Source organism: Lynx canadensis, chromosome D4 (genome assembly GCF_007474595.2).
Source record: "Lynx canadensis isolate LIC74 chromosome D4, mLynCan4.pri.v2, whole genome shotgun sequence".
NCBI classification, from domain to species: domain Eukaryota; kingdom Metazoa; phylum Chordata; class Mammalia; order Carnivora; family Felidae; genus Lynx; species Lynx canadensis.
The window spans coordinates 32582394-32599129 of NC_044315.2; the positions used below are offsets into that span (position 1 = coordinate 32582394).

A 16736-nucleotide genomic window follows, 5' to 3' on the forward strand; every position below is an offset into this window, starting at 1 on the left:
TAAACAAACATTTAAAACAGTTAAAAAAAAAACAAAAAGAAAACGAAAAAGTAGAGGCAGAGGTTGTAAGCTGGCATTAAAGGGTCAAATCCAACCCCAAGGTATGTTTTAGTTGACTGACACACAATTTTATAAATTTGATCTAAATTTTAGAAGTTGATAGATTTTATATAAAAATCCAGATATTTATCTGTACTTGAGATATAATTGTGCATCTCTAAATGGCAATAACATGTTGGGATGAGAACCTGGCCTCAATAGGACAGATGCTCCCCAGGTTACCATCATTTACCAGTACACATATATTTGCTTACCTCCTGCCTGGCCCTGTAGGCACTAGAGTTGAGACCCCTGGTGGAATGTAATGATTGAATTAGCATTAACTATGTGCATGTGCACTTGTTTCTGATTGCTTCTAAGGAAGAGTAAAGGCATTCATAATTCCTATGTTGATAAATTTCAGTCTATTAGACTTAATATTTGCTTGATTTTAGATCTTCCTCTTTCACAGTCTTAGTTAATGTGATTGGTAAGGTACTAAAAAGTGTTTCTAGGTCTAGGGTATTGAACAAATCATGCAGACTGTTAGATGATTTAGGTGGTTCCTATAAAGACAAAGGTGATAAGAACTTCTCTTCCTACCCATGGGCCAGGACAAAAGGGAATAATGTGTACTATAGAATTATAATATTTATTTAGATTTGAAAGAATGCCCTGATGGGGTGGACACTTGTCCTTTCTCCCTTGGTCTTTAAAGGCAGAATGGAGTCTGAGTGACATACTACTCTTTGACTTATAAATGGGCTGATGGATGTGGTGATTCCTTCAAGGTGTCTTTAAACCTCAAGAGTCTTTATTTTTACTTGGGGCATAACATTTATGACAAACTAAATAGTGTTAATGGGGACATTTTTCTGGAGTAATTCAGAATTTGAGAGGAGATACTAGGATTTAAGTAGGAAGTGAGAGAACCAGCTAATTTCATTCCTCCTTATCTTGGGTTCCTTTGGTTATAGTTCGATTGAAATGAGAAACAATTTAATTAAAGACTTAGTACTAATTCTCTTAGAAAACATTACTATTCTAATTTTCATGACACTTGTATTATGTAAAAGATTATATGCTCCATCCAATTCATACCTTTTATTAATTGAACTAATCTTTTACCACATATTGATTTGCTTAAGTATATTAAACACCTGTTATATTTTAGTACTAAATGAAATAGCAGCCCTACATTTCAGTATTTTGCAGATCCAGTGTAGAAAAATACCATATATTGGTAGGATCAAGTCTCGGTCTTCACCCTACTCTACAGGTTGCGGTTGTGGGCAGGTGTGGTACTGAATCTATCCGGGTATCACCTGATAGGTTTAAAATTCAGAGTCTGGTTTGTGATTGGTTTAGGCTTTTGGCTTTCCTTCTCTGTAAGAATTGCCACCGCCCAGTTGAAGTGTGTGGTGTGCAAGCTTAGAGAACTTTTGTTTATGTTTCATGTCTCCTTTCCCATAGGTGGGCCCATGTCATGTGCGCCGTCGCGGTCCCAGAAGTTCGATTCACTAATGTCCCAGAAAGGACACAGATAGATGTAGGCAGAATACCTTTACAGAGGTTAAAATTGGTGAGTGACAAAGCTTCTTTTTAACTTCATAAATTAGTGTTAATTTCAATTTCTGAATATTTCTTTTAATGTATACATTCTCAAGATAATTTTTTTAGTTTCATTTAATATTCTACCCTTTTCTCCTAAATTTACATATTTGTATATGTTCTTTCCATGTTATATTATAAATATGCATATAACCTTCCTCAATTCTGTTTAAAATGAGGCAAAAGAATACTACTTTTTTTGGATTAGTGTGAATTTTCAAACCATAGGCTGTCTGGTGAAGTTTGTTAGTAATATACCTGAGATATCTATCTTTATTTAATTGTTTAGTTTTCCTCTCTGGCCTGTCTTTGGTTGGTCCTGACTTAGCAAAATATACCTAACCTGATTTCATCATTTCTTCACCAAGAGATTTGCAGAGAAATAGAAAAAGTTTTTTTATTACTAAGAGATTTTTTTTCACTTATGAATAGATACAAGTCATTTAATTTGCCAGACTCTCTGGCTGATTATCTTCTGACTGGTTTAGGAACATTCATAGAAATCTTCCTACTGGTTCTCTTTGTTAAGAATGTTTTTCATTGCAAAGACTTAGGCCTTTAATTCCTCAACATTGAAGTAATGTTGGAGTTCTGTTCAAGTGTGAGCCAAGAGAGCATTAGTGTAGGCCCTTAAATTTCATATTTAATGATGATTTTTTCTTATTTTATATTGCATGATTTAGAAAATACTGGAGTGTGTTTTACACATGGATTTAATTCCCTAGAATTTCTTCAGTACTTGTTATTTTTGACTTGAGGTCTCTCCACTATAGAATATTTTGGGTACGGTAGCTGTAACTTTTTACCCCAACTATTAACTTGTTACTAAGTCTCTTGCCCTTCAGGGAGCTGGGCATATTGTCTCTGGACCTCTGTCATGAGCACTTCGATTTTAGTCTACAGTTTTTCATTCTCAGAGAAGAGAAAGTATATATTGTTATGTTCCATTGAAGCTGCATCAAGAATTTTGCATCACTAGAAAATATGTGGTGACCTGATGATTGTCATTGGCAGGTGTAAGTGGTAGGACCAGGATGTTCAGGATGTGGTAATGGAAATTTTGTGGATGAAATTGAAATAATGGATCATTTAAATGGCCCTTTAAAGCTCACAGTGATATAAGAAGAGAGTAAAAAGTTCTTCAGCTCATGGACTTCCCATAGGAAAGTTTGAAATCATATATCTTGGTCAACAGTTGAAACACACACACACACACACACACACACACACACCCCAATGAGAAACAGTTTGCCGGAATTAGGACTATGAGGCAGGATATTTAAATAATGTTGAGTTCATCACATGTTGAAGAATTCAATGTTTATTAGGACAAATATTAACAAAAGTCTTGTATTTTAATTTTTTTCTAATTTACAAGTGTTACGTATTTGCAAAAATTCCAACACGGCATTTAACAATCATCTTTGGTTCTCTATCCTGAAAGATGACTTCTGTTACCAGTTACCCCTCATTGTTAACCCTCAGAATGAGTGGTCACTACTCTTGATGTGTTCCCTTAAGGAACTATATCCTGGCGAATCTAGTCCATGAATGCTTCCTTAATGATTTATTGTTCCTCACACCAGTCCCAAAGGGTTTTTAAGGGAACAGCAGGAAAGGACAACATGGGATCACTTCAGTGCTATTCAGGAAGTTATATTTAGAAATTTGAAATCTGAAATGGCAAAGCTTACTGTTTTCTTCTCAGTGGTATGCTTCACCTTGATTGTGTATATCACATATTCCTTATAGAATGTTTTACATCCTTAAACAGTTGGTATCTTGAAAAGAGTATGTTTTGGGGCGCCTGGGTGACGCAGTCGGTTAAGCGTCCGACTTCAGCCAGGTCACGATCTCGTGGTCCGTGAGTTTGAGCCCCGCGTCGGGCTCTGGGCTGATGGCCCAGAGCCTGGAGCCTGTTTCCGATTCTGTGTCTCCCTCTCTCTCTGACCCTCCCCCGTTCATGCTCTGTCTCTCTCTGTCCCAAAAATAAATAAATGTTGAAAAAAAAATTAAAAAAAAAAAAAAAAAAAGAAAAGAGTATGTTTTGACTGAATTTAAGATCACCTAAAGTCTACTTCTGATGTCAAGGTAGAGCTGTTTATTGACATGTTTGGCTAAAAATGGCAGGCTTTTTTTCTATTTTCAATATGCATGGAGAGTTTCTTGGAGTGGTATTTATAAAAGTACTCACAGTGGTTAAGTGGGAAAATATAAGGAAGAACTTCATTTTGGGGAAAAGATCACTCAAAATGAAGTTATAGTTTGAAAGGGGACAACAGCCAAAAGTCTGGATGACTTTTTTGTAAGAATCCTCAAGAAAGCAGCATCACTGTGGTGAATCTCCCATCACAGTGTCTGTGCACTAGTCTTTCTCACTTGGTGATCAGACTCAGCTAGGCTGGCTTGAAAAGCAAAATTCACAAATGATCACCTGTGTGTGGTGTGGGATGCACCTTTCCAGGAAATGAAGTGCTGTGCCCTATAGGTATAGTCAAGGGTATGCTTTCCCAATATTAATTAGTATCCTTTTAAAGTTAAGTAATCTATTGGTACATGCCAACATTAGATGTCAGTATTAATTTATTTCACCAAACAATTATTACCTTACCTTGCCAGATACCTAGTGTATATTTTTTTAAATTTTTTTTAATGTTTATTTATTTTTGAGACAGAGAGAGACAAAGCATGAACGGGGAGGGTCAGAGAGAGGGAGACACAGAATCCGAAACAGGCTCCAGGCTCTGAGCCATCAGCACAAAGCCTGACGCGGGGCTTGAACTCACGAACCGCGAGATCATGACCTGAGCCGAAGTCGGCCGCTTAACTGACGGAGCCACCCAGGCGCCCCCCTAGTGTATATTTTTAAATGAGGCATTGTTCCTGTATTTTGGCATCTTACAGTTCAGATGGGCTTTCTCAACTTTGGCCCTGTTGATGTTTTACACAGGATAATTTTTTGTTCTGGGTGACTGTCATGTGCTTCGTGGATTGCAGCAACCCTGACCAAACAGACCAAACCCTCCCAGATATCTTCTGGGAGGCAGTATCATTCCCATTGAGAACCAACCCACTGGTCTATAGGGAAGATATACACATAAAGATAAAATTTTAATTTTTTGTCATTTTCAGGCAGAGAATATCTTGGTTGAAAGAAGTTGGAGACTGAGGGAATAGAAATTCTTAATTGTTTTCTAAAACAATTCTAGAGAACTTTTTTTGGCAAATTGTTTGAATTTATTTGTCAATAATGAAATTTGGCACATATATGTATGTTTACTACTGTATAATTATTACATAATCTAATCTAAGTGTTTTAACATTACTTGTTCTTATAAAAATTGAACAACCTTGAATACTAATCAGGTGATGTGTATGTGTGTGTGCATGTACACACACACACAGTAATTTTGAGTATTTACGGAATAAAGAAAGGCAGGAAATTGTTACTATTTCTGGTTCTGGCTTAAAATTATCATGGCTGGAGACAATACCAAACGTCTTCTGCCTTTTTATGGCCTCTCCTTTAAAAGTTGTGGTGGGAAATTTATGCACAACTTTGTGTAAGCTGCTCCAAAGCAAGCATTGATTTCCTGATTAACATCACAGACACACAGATGATTAAGTCCAAGTAACTAGGAGTACTTCGGAGAGCCTGTGGAATTGGAACATCCATTCGGCACTTGCCCTGTTGTCTGAGAGTTCTGATGATGGAACTTCTGGTCAGTTGAGGATTGAAAACTGAAGTGACCTATTGTAGGAAGGACAAATTGCTCATCCATGAAGCAGCTGCAGCAAGTGGGGGGGGGGGGGCTCTCAGCCTCTCCCCAGTGCCCACTAGGTGGTGCTGCTGTACAAGGTTTTCATCACATTGCCCTTAAATCACCTCCCTTAGCAAGTGCCTAATTGGAGTCCTGCCCACGTTTGTAGAGGTGTGTGTGTGTGTGTGTGTGTGTGTGTGTGTGTGTGTGAGAGAGAGAGAGAGAGAGAGAGAGAGCGCGAGAGACAGAGACAGAGAAAGACACAGAGAGAGGGATGGCAGCAGGTTAGCGAAAGTGCTACTGGCTGTGCATTCAAAATGCTGAATTCCAGAGGGCAGGGTTTTAGTTCAGTTTTCATTTAGCCATAAGAAAAGAGCAGCTTTCCCTCGGGGCAAGTTAGTGTTTTTCTGTATAAGTAATAAGCAATGCTATTAACAGCTAGTAACTGCAAGAGGCTTAAGGAGCAGCTGCTGGCAAACAAAAGTTTAAAATGTCTTCTGAAGTATGAAAGCTGTATATTTAAAAAATGATCATTACTATTAGTTTTTCTAGAACATGGAATAGTGGAATTTTTGCAGAGGTATTTGAATGTTTTGGTAATACTGTTGTTAGCCTTTTATTTATTCATTGGTTCAACTGCAGCTTTTGAAATAGCTCTCTGTACAATTTTTTTGTATAGGAAGTACCCCTCCCACCCCCCCGTAGAGGGTATAAGAAAGGATTTGTTTACTTTAGCAGATTTTCCCTCTTATTTACAATGACCATTTTCATAAAAGAGACAGCAAATGGAAAACAACTTTTCCAGTGCTCATCAGTGGATTATGTTGATCCTAAAATGGTGTGTGCTTATACGAAGAACCTTTATCTCATCCAGCCACCTTGTTTGGTAATGTCACAGGTGTGGCCTCTGCTCATCAGATAATTAAATGGACAATAATGATGATGCTAGAGTTATTTTCAAGACAATGTATTTTATTTTATGTGGTTGATAATTTTAAATACTTTAATAAAAGTATTTTTTAAACTAAACAAGATTTTTGTGCAAAAATTTATTTGGCATATAGTGGTCTTTATCTAGATAGTTTTTTCTTTCCTTTCTTTCTTTAATAACATTTAGTTTTTGTGTAGAGTAATTATCTCAAGGGTTATGAAAGTAATTGCTGCCTTATCTAAAAAAAATGCCACAGGTTGCTCTCTAAAAGCACCAGGTTATCAAGCAGAGCCATCCTTTAATAGGAAAGAAATGGCTGAAAGTGACCTGAATAGGCTATAGCAAAGTTATGTCCAAAGAGAGAACCATTTATTCTCTGTCAGCCTGAGCACTCTTCTGATTATTAATGCACATTCTAGATTACTTCGTATTTTTCTAACCTCATTTTGAATGATTTCCTTTGCCTCTGCATGACTTTTCAACATGGGAAAAGTTATTCTTTCGGTAAGCCCTGTCACAAACCCCTTCTTGTGTTTTCCAATACCTTCTCCACTCTCCAGTGAACATCAGAGCATGGCACCTTGAAGGACAAATAATGAGGAAGATCCTGAGTACATTCCTACTCCCTATCTGAATGGCGTGCTCAGGGACAGCCAGTCTAGGGGTTTGTTTGAAGTCACAGATGACAGGTATGCCTGAAGACAAAAAGAAAACAATTGACCTCAGAATCTACTCAATCATTTCCTTTTCTTAATTCCTTCAGCTTTGTTTTATATATTAATATGATTGCTTGGCCATGGCCATAATTGAATCTCTCAGAGAAGAACAAAATTGTGCAAAGATGGAAATACAAGAAAAGGAAATAGAGATAAAACACATATGAAGTTGGAATTCCTTTTTTTTTTAATTTTTACAATCGAAAAAATATATAGGTAAAAATTATCAGGAAGAAGAATTAAGGACAGAAATTTAGAGAGGTAAAACAATATATTCTTTATATAGTGGAATCACACAGAAGACAGCAGTATTGTCTGCTGAAATAATCTTCAGTATCATTATTGTCTTTTGGAAGCAGATCACCAAAAAATCTTTAAATCTGATTATAAAATTTAAGGGAAGAACATTTTAAGAACCTAACAAAAGGAGTAAGACAGCATGAAGTTCTGGTATTTGTTACATACTTACCATGAATGTCTGTTGCATACATCGATCACTTGAAGATTAAATTAATTAAAGATCTGTGGAATTGGTATAAATAAAACAGCAAGTAGGATTTGTAGATTCTAAGAAATCTTGGAAATTTGCAGAAGACCTTAAATGCAGCCATTAGTTAAATTTTTTTTTTCCTATAGGGAGAAAAGTTCTCAAATAGAAATGTAAGAATATTTATGGGACACATGGGTTGACTCAGTCAGTTAAGTGTCTGACTTCAGCTCGGGTCATGATCTCATAGTTTGTGGGTTCTAGTCCCTGCATCAGGCTCTGTGCTGACAGCTCAGAGCCTGGAGCCTACTTCAAATTCCGTGTCTCCCTCTCTCTCTGCCCCTCCCCTGCTCACTCTGTGTCTGTCTCTCTCAACAATAAATAAACATTAAAAAATTTTAATATTAAATGCATGTATCAAAGCAAATGATGTTTATGTTGATTGCCATCATTGCATAAGAACTTTCGCTGTTCTTTTACCACACATCTGTTCTTACAGCGCCATAGCACAGGGCCTTTGGCTTTTGTGCATGTAGGTGTGTGTGTGTGTGTGTGGACATTCCTAAGGTTTTTACATTTGAAATACTATTTTTGCAACCAAATAGAGGGAGAAATGAATTTTGGAAGAGCTAAAGTTGCCCCCAGGCCTTCAGTGACCTCCGATGTGTATTTGACAAGTGAACTGAGCACAGGCACAAGTGTTCTCTGAGTGAAGAACATTATTTTGAAAAGGAATTTACACTGCGATGATGACTGAGCTACAAGCCTTTCAGTATCTGGCTGAGACCAACTATTCTGCTTAGAAGCCTCTATACACTTTAAAATTTGTACCTGAAGGCAAATAATAGTGAACTTGAAAGCCAGAGATTATAGTTTTGAAAGGTACATCAATTCTGAAAATAGAGTGGTTTCACTGTGGTGTTCCATCTGAAGAGTTGAATCAAGGGAAAAAAAAAATACATCCAGGCTTCCTATTTCTTAGAATAAAGCACTTGTTCTCTTGCTAACTGACTTGTGTTATCAGATGTATTGCATACTAAAAATAGAATTACTGAGAGAGTTGAGGTCTGCCTCATGTGCTGGAAGATCACCCTAAGTCCTGTTTAGTTAATGTTACAGCAGTGTTAGAGATCAGCTTTGCTTCCTTTCTAGAGGAATCACGGTTGTATTTGACAGAGCCTCTGTTAATGCATTTTGGAAAATGTAAAGACATATTGATTATCTTTCATCACTTTGAAGGAAAAAAAAACAGCATTATAAAGGCAATCAAAAAGTGTCATTGTGTTCCACATTAACTTATGTACTGTTTTATTCACATTTTCAGTTGTTTTCAAAGACAAAGAGGAATTCTAAGAGAATAATAAACATTGACCGTGACCAGAGACTTTATTGTTTAAATGCAGTTGAGGAAAAATTTGCTTTTAATAAAGTGAACTCCTGAAGGAAGAATAAGTTATACTACTAATGACATAATTGTGGTGTGATGTGTAGGATCCTATGATTTAATAAATTCAGTATGAAATTTACAATATCATTAAGACCATTCTTCAGGATTTCAACAAACACTGTATCCTCAACTTTGTAAGATTTTAAAATAAGTTTAGTGTAAAAAAAGGTACATTAGTAGCTGTATAGTACTTAACTGTCACAATGATTTGCTACAGGGACTAGATCCTATTGCAAGCTGTCAAATTTGTATATTGCTGTAATACCAAACCATAAAATCTTTTGAGTAAAATGGAAAATGTCAGATAGGCATGACTACAACTAATATACTTTCTGAAGGCTGTAGACATCTATAGGAGAAGATGTGTAAATGCATGAAATGTTATCTTGTTACTATGGATTTTTCTTTATCTGCTGAAAGAAAACTCCAAGGAAAGGAAATTGATTGGAATCTTTAAATTTTTACTTTTGAACTCATTTTTCCTGGGGACTAATTTTTGCAACATTATTAGATAGATAAGTAGAACTTCAGATGATTCATGATTAAAAAATATTGTAAGAGAGTAATCTTATTTTTTAGCTTGCATTTCTGAATTGTTCAATTTTTTTGTGATCTTATCTGTGTGAATAGTGATTACTGATGGATCTTTTAATTGAGTTAGTGAGCTGGGGTCGGGGTTCCAGAGATGGGGTCCCCCCCTTCACTCCAGCATTGACTGGGCCAATGCCAACAAACACATGCCAAACCAAGGCAGCTGCTAGATGGCTCTAAACTATCTATAGGGTTTTCCTTGGCTAACAGTGATTGACAGCAGAGAGGCTATAGTTTTGGAAAGGTATAGTCATTATTGTGAAACAGTGGATTCATTATTATTTGTTTTTCTAATATTTTAGCATAAATTAGGTTGTTTATTCTCTCAGAAGGGTGTTTTTAGAATCTACAAAAATAGGTTGTGAGATGTTTTTGTATAGAGGGTGAATTTTTCCATAACTTGTAATTGATTTAACATATCACTGTGGTATATTTTAGGCATGTTATTTTATTTTTTTTATTTTTTTTGTATGGAACATATTTATTTATTTATTTTTTCAGTATATGAAGTTTATTGTCAAATTGGTTTCCATACAACACCCAGTGCTCATCCCAAAAGGTGCCCTCCTCAATACCCATCACCCACCCTCCCCTTCCTCCCACTCCCCATCAACCCTCAGTTTGTTCTCAGTTTAAAAATTTTTTTTTTCAACGTTTATTTATTTTTGGGACAGAGAGAGACAGAGCATGAACGGGGGAGGGGCAGAGAGAGAGGGAGACACAGAATCCGAAACAGGCTCCAGGCTCTGAGCCATCAGCCCAGAGCCTGACACGGGGCTCGAACTCACGGACCGCGAGATCGTGACCTGGCTGAAGTCGGACACTTAACCGACTGCGCCACCCAGGCGCCCCTGTTCTCAGTTTTTAAGAGTCTCTTATGCTTTGGCTCTCTCCCACTCTAACCTCTTTCTTTTTTTCCCTTCTCCTCCCCCATGGGTTTCTGTGAAGTTTCTCAGGATCCACATAAGAGTGAAACAATATGGTATCTGTCTTTCTCTGTTTGGCTTATTTCACTTAGCATAACACTCTCCAGTTCCATCCATGTTGCTACAAAGGGCCATATTTCATTCTTTCACATTGCCACGTAGTACTCCATTGTGTATATAAACCACAATTTCTTTATCCATTCATCAGTTGATGGACATTTAAGCTCTTTCCATAATTTGGCTATCGTTGAGAGTGCTGCTATAAACATTGGGGGTACAAGTGCCCCTATAGGCCCCTATAATTTAGTGATGTCATTTTCTAACATGAGTTCATAAATACAGGTACCAGCACTGTTTTAGCCAGCCACAGTTTGGACTTCCTGATTGAAATATGAAAAGGCCTTTACATTCATCTGTGTTACCGTTTGGATCATGTAATTGTACGTCTCTGTTACATTGAGATTAGGCTGTTTGTATCCAGTGTCCTCCACTTAAGCAAGCTTGCCATGCAGATTGACCTCTCTTAAACTCATCTGTAAACTGGGGTGGTTGTGAGGATGAAGTAAGAAAGTGAAGGGCCTGGAATATAGTCTCTGTGAGCTGCCATTTGGCCAATCAGGAACAGAGTGGATAAATGTTTCTAAGGAGGGAGTAGGTTCCTGGCTCTCTTGTATGTTTGTTTATTTATCTGTTCAATAATTATTTCTTTAAGACTTGCTTTGTGGTTAGGTGATAGATTTTATTTCATTTCTACAAATATTACAGAATAATGGAAGTTATTGAACATTAGACAAACATTAGACAAGCAAAGCAGTATGAAAAGATCTTTTGTAGTAGAAATCTGGACTGCAGTGAAGGACCTTACTATATTTGGAGTATCAGGGTTGGCAATCCAGAGGTGGAGAAAAGCTTCCTGGAAGAAGCAATGCCTTAATCTGAGACCTGAAAGATGAGAAGAGCTAGCTGGAAGAGGGGTCAGTATGCTTAGTAGCCTGGAAGTGGGGGGAATTGTAAGGTCTAGGAAGTGAAATTTCAGTAGAGCTGGAGCATGGAGTATAAAGAGGGAGATTGGAGTCTTGAGGAGAGAAAGCCTCAGATGATCTGGAACTGTGTGGTCCAACATGATAGCCACCGGCCACTTACGGCTGTTGAACACCTGGAATGTGGTTAGTGTTACTAAAGAATTGAACTTTAAAATTTTTGTTTTTTGGGGGCACCTGGGTGGCTCAGTAGGTTGAGCATTCAACTCTTGATTTTGGTTCAGGTCATGATCCCAGGATCATAGGATCGAGCTCCGCATCAGGCTCCGTGCTTGGTATGGAGCCTAGTTGGGATTCTCTCTCTCCTTCCCTCCTCCTGCCCTTCTCTCTTTCTCTCTCTCTCAAATAAAATTTAAAAAAAATTTGTATTTATTCTCATTCACATGGACACACCTCCCATTGCATTCCACTGACCCTCCACAAGTTTAGGCCCAACCACAGATATGGAGCACCAGCATGCAGGGGCTGGTAATGTCTAGCCTTAAAATATGCCTCTGTTGTACAGTGCCCAACAACAGTTCTGCCTCTCTAAATGAACCCTGCGTAAGACACGTCCTAAGACAGTTAATTTCCACTCCTGCTATGTAACCTGAAGCAGGTGGGCAGTGGGCTAATGTTGGCAGGAACTATATTTTCACACTCCCCTTTTATTTTAAATTTTATTTAATTTTAAATAAGCTAAACTTAAAAACTGATGCAGCATAAACACATGAAAGACAATTGTAGTTTTGGTAGGTATACATTTCAAACACCCTTGAAAATTTAGTATCATAGTTGAGATGTGCTGTAAGTGCAAATAAGTACACAGCATATTTAAAAGACAGTATGAAAAAAAAGAATGTGAAATGTCTCATTAATTTTTATATTGGCTACATGTCAAAATGATAATATTTTACATTTGTTGACTTAAATAAGATATATTAAAATTAATTTCACCTGATTTATTTTTTTATTGTAAAATATACTTAACATAAAATTTTCAATTTAATCATTTTTAGGTGTATATTTCTGTAGCATTAAATGTATTTACATCTCATGCCCCTGTATCTTCAGAACTTTTTCATCTTTCTAAATTAAGCTTACTCATTGAACAAATAATTCTCCATTCTCTCCACCCTCACCCATTTTTTAATGTTGCTCCTGAAATATTAAAAATTGTAGTATGGCTTCTATTGTATTTCTGTGGACATTGCTATTCTAGAAGACTTTGTACTTTATTATAAACACACTGGAGTACCTTTAATTACTGTTAAGAAGTGGAGTAGCATGGTCATATTTGTATTTCAACTATTTTTTTTAAGTTTATTTATTTCGAGAGAGACAGAGTCAGTGCAAGTGGGGGAGGGGCAGAGAGAAAGAGAGAGAATCCCAAGCAGGCTCTGTGCTGGCAGCGCAGAGACCAATGTGGGGCTCCAACTCACAAACCGTGAGATCATGACCTGAGCCAAAACCAAGAGTCAGACGCTTAACTGACTGAGCCACCCAAGAGCCCCTGAGCACAGGGCTCCACCACTGGAAGGAACATAAGGTTCGGGCGAAGTACATTTTGCACATACTTAATCTGAGGTCCTTATAGTTCATCTCCTGTTGCTCAGGAGAGAGATGTCCCAGAATCCTCCTTGTTTTGGGTATGTAGCTATTTAACAGCTTGCTCCTAGATTGTTAGGGCTAGAGGCATGTGATGGTCAATGACTATTACTGGTCAGTAATTCAGAGGTGGTGAACAACTGGGCTTTCTCTGGATGTGCGTTTGGTTCATGATAGTAGTGTATCTGCCATTCCAAACTCTTATTTGAAGTGTAATAGTAACCACAGTGTCAACCCTGTAAGTTTCATTTAAGTTTTTCTTAAAGCAAAGTTGAAAATGAAAACGAAATCTGTGGAAGTGAAATAGTTTGGTTCATAAGAAGACAAGCAAGAAAGAATGTCTCATGTTCTCCTGAACGATAAATGTGTCCTGCAACCAATAAAAACACAGTATACTCTGGTATGTTGTTGCCAAGATGGGTGGCCACAGTATGAAAAAGGATTTGTTGTAAGAGTCACACGGAATTCACAAATCCATGAAAAGGTATTCATTTCAGGATTGTTTTTAGTTGTAATTTTAGCCTAATTTTAGTTCAAAATCATCTTTTTACTAACAGTTTTGGAGATAAAACTGACTTTAGGGTAAAATTTTAAATCGTGAATTTTTTCCATTCAGAATATAAAATACATTCCATCTTTCTTTGGTAACAAAATATTTTACTTTAAATAAATGGAAAAATAGTCAAATAAATTGACCACTTTTCTTTACAGGAATAGTACTTAAGGTTAATTAACACTTAACCATTTTTCCCCTAGAGTCATCTGTTGCTCCTAATTGATTTAAAATTCATTGATTTTAAAACACTTATTCTCTATAAACAAAGCAAAAAAATATGGTAAAATCTTTTCACTAAACAGATATTTTTCAGTAAAAAGAATTGTGAGATTCTGGCAAAAGTATAATTTTCATAGACTAATGAGCTATCTGACCAGAGCTAACTGAGCTTCATGTGTTTTTTTACAGTGATAAATTGACCATGTCAAAATATGCAATCTAGTCTGGTGAAATATTTTACTATGAAAGTTTAATTCTCATTTTTTATTTATGAAAGCAGGGGAGTGTCATACTAGCTGATAATATGCTGGCCATTTGGTATGATTTATTTCAATGAGTGTCACTTGTTGATGTGTTTAGTGATTGTTGACCTATATTTAATTCTAGAACTCTAAGTGGTATGAAATGTAATAAATCAGTTGCTGTAGTTAAAAAAAAAAAAAACAAAAAACAAATCATGATCCACAGATCTATTCAGTTGTCTTTTCTTAGTTTTAATGATGTCACAGCTTTATATTTGACAGCTGTTGATTTGGGGACAATGGAAGATTAACAGATTTCTTTACAATTGTGGGAATTTGCTTAGAATAATTTCTACTACAAAGCATATCTTTAAAATGTAATAAAATCATCTTTTATTACATGATTTTGGAATTCCAGCTTGTCATTTTCAAGGTTTTGAGGAAAATTATGGAATAAAGAGCATTTCTTTCATTCATTTATCAATCTTTTATTCAGTAAATACTTATGGAGCTGATCTTAGCATTTGTTGCTTGATGACAAGGTGCACAAGATGGATAGGGTCACTCCTCTTTTTGGGTTTCCATTCTGGAAAAATTTAGATGTAGAACTTCTAAGGATGTGATTTCTTCTTTGGGTCATTTTGGAAGGCAGAAGGAAGGGCTGGAGTAGAATGTTTATCTAAGGCATTTATTTACAGAGAGATTGAAATATGTACATCTGTTTCCTAACGTTTCCTAACAGGTATTTTTCTCACGTAGATAATTTCTTACAAATAGATAAAGTTTTTAAAAATGTACTGGGGAGCCTTGGGAGCTCAGTTGGTGAAGTGTCTGACTCTTAATATTGGCGCAGGTCATGATCTCACCATCTTGAGATCGAGCCCCGTGTTGGGCTCCACACTGAGTGTGGAACTTGCTTGGGATCCTCTCTCTCCCTTTCTCTCTGCCCTTCCTTTGCTCATGCTGTCTCTCAAATAAATAAACTTTAAAAATGTACATCTTTCAGATATGAAATTAGTTTGAGATCATTTTAGAAATAATAAACATCTTTGAAAGCATGATTTTAAGGGGCACCTGGGTGGCTCAATTGGTTAAGTGTCCGACTTTTGATTTTGGCTCAGGTCATGATTCCACAGTTGGTGAGATCAAGCCCCGCGCTGACAGCATGGAGCCTGCTTGGGATTCTCTGTCACTCCTTCTCTCTCTGCCCTTCACCTGTGCTCACTCTCCCTCTCCCTGTCCTCAAAATAAATAAATAAACATTCTTAAACAATTTAAAAAACCTGGGGCACCTGGGTGGCTCAGTCGGTGGCTGACTTCAGGTCAGGTCATGATCTCACAGTTTGTGAGTTCAAGCCCCACATCGGACTCTGTACTGAAAGCTCGGAGCCTAGAGCCAGCTTCTGATTCTGTGTCTCCCCCTCTGTCTCTTCCCCTTCACCACTCATGCTCTCTCTCTCTCTCTCTCTCTCTCTCAAAAATAAATATTAAAAAAAATCTTTTTAATTAAAAAAACCATAATTTTGTTTTATTTTTTTAAGGTTTATTCATTTTTCAGAGACAGAGAGACGGAGCGTGAGTGGGGGAGGGGCAGAGAGGAAGGGAGACAAAGAATCTGAAACAGGCTCCAGGTTCTGAGCTGTCAGCACAGAGCCCGATGCGGGGCGAATTCACGGATGGCGAGATCATGACCTGAGCTGAAGTCAGACGCTTAACCGACTGAACCACCCAGGCACCCCAAAAAACCATAATTTTAAAATAGTGGTATACTGTTACCATAAAATTTTAAATTAGTCATAGCTTACAACAAAATTAAATATGAATAAAAACATTCATAATGATGAGAAGTTATTTATAATATGTACTGTTTCAAATACCACAATGTCTCAGAGTTGTTGTTTAAACAATTGAAGAGCATTGGGTGTTGTATGGAAACCAATTTGACAATAAATTTCATATTTAAAAAAATAAATAAAGAATTGAAGAGTTACGTTACTTCACTTATACTGCACAGTAAAAGGCATAAACTCAGTACTGCTGTAGGAATTTGCTTTAAAATTTCTCTAGGAAGAGGCCATTCAGAGATAACTATCCTTTGGTATTACCCCTTTCTTATGTTTCTCAAAGCAATTTGTAAATATTTTTCAAATAATAATTTTAGTTGGCAGATCAACTTAGAACTAAGAAAGAGATTAATAGCCCAAATGTTTTTAGAAACAACAAAAAATTTTTAAATACTTCTAATTCTTAAGTCCTGTTTCTCTAAAAATCCTTTTTCATAATGTGAAAATAAAGAAGTCAACAACACGAGAATCACTCCTTTTCCTGGCAGGCCCAGCAGTTAATATATGTGCATTTTCAGGCTTCTCAATTTGACAGGGGCAATCACCATTTAATTTCAAAATTCCATTTATCTTAGTGATAGCCTTAGAACTATTGAGTCTTCTTTTCCTGTCTGTGACAGCATTACTCTGTCTCTGCTCTTTGCCACATGCTGATTTGGGGATCCCTGCCCAACACCTATGGCATATAACACCACTGCCATGTACATTCTGCATAGATAAGGCATGACAGCCTTGTAAC

The 16736-nt window shown here is 36.8% G+C and overlaps 1 protein-coding gene across 8 annotated transcripts in view; it reads left to right on the forward strand.

Annotated features, from left to right (window-relative positions):
* Nucleotides 1-16736, forward strand: part of KDM4C (lysine demethylase 4C) — a 437278-nt gene that overhangs the window by 312165 nt on the left and 108377 nt on the right. For 7 of the 8 annotated variants that reach the window (XM_030294149.1, XM_030294144.1, XM_030294145.1 and 4 more), the window contains one exon: nt 1513-1621. In XM_030294149.1, the coding sequence (XP_030150009.1) occupies nt 1513-1621 (109 nt within the window). Of the gene's footprint in view, nt 1-1512; nt 1622-6902; nt 7014-16736 lie in introns of those variants that run through there. The other variant, XM_030294151.1, reaches the window with a different exon arrangement.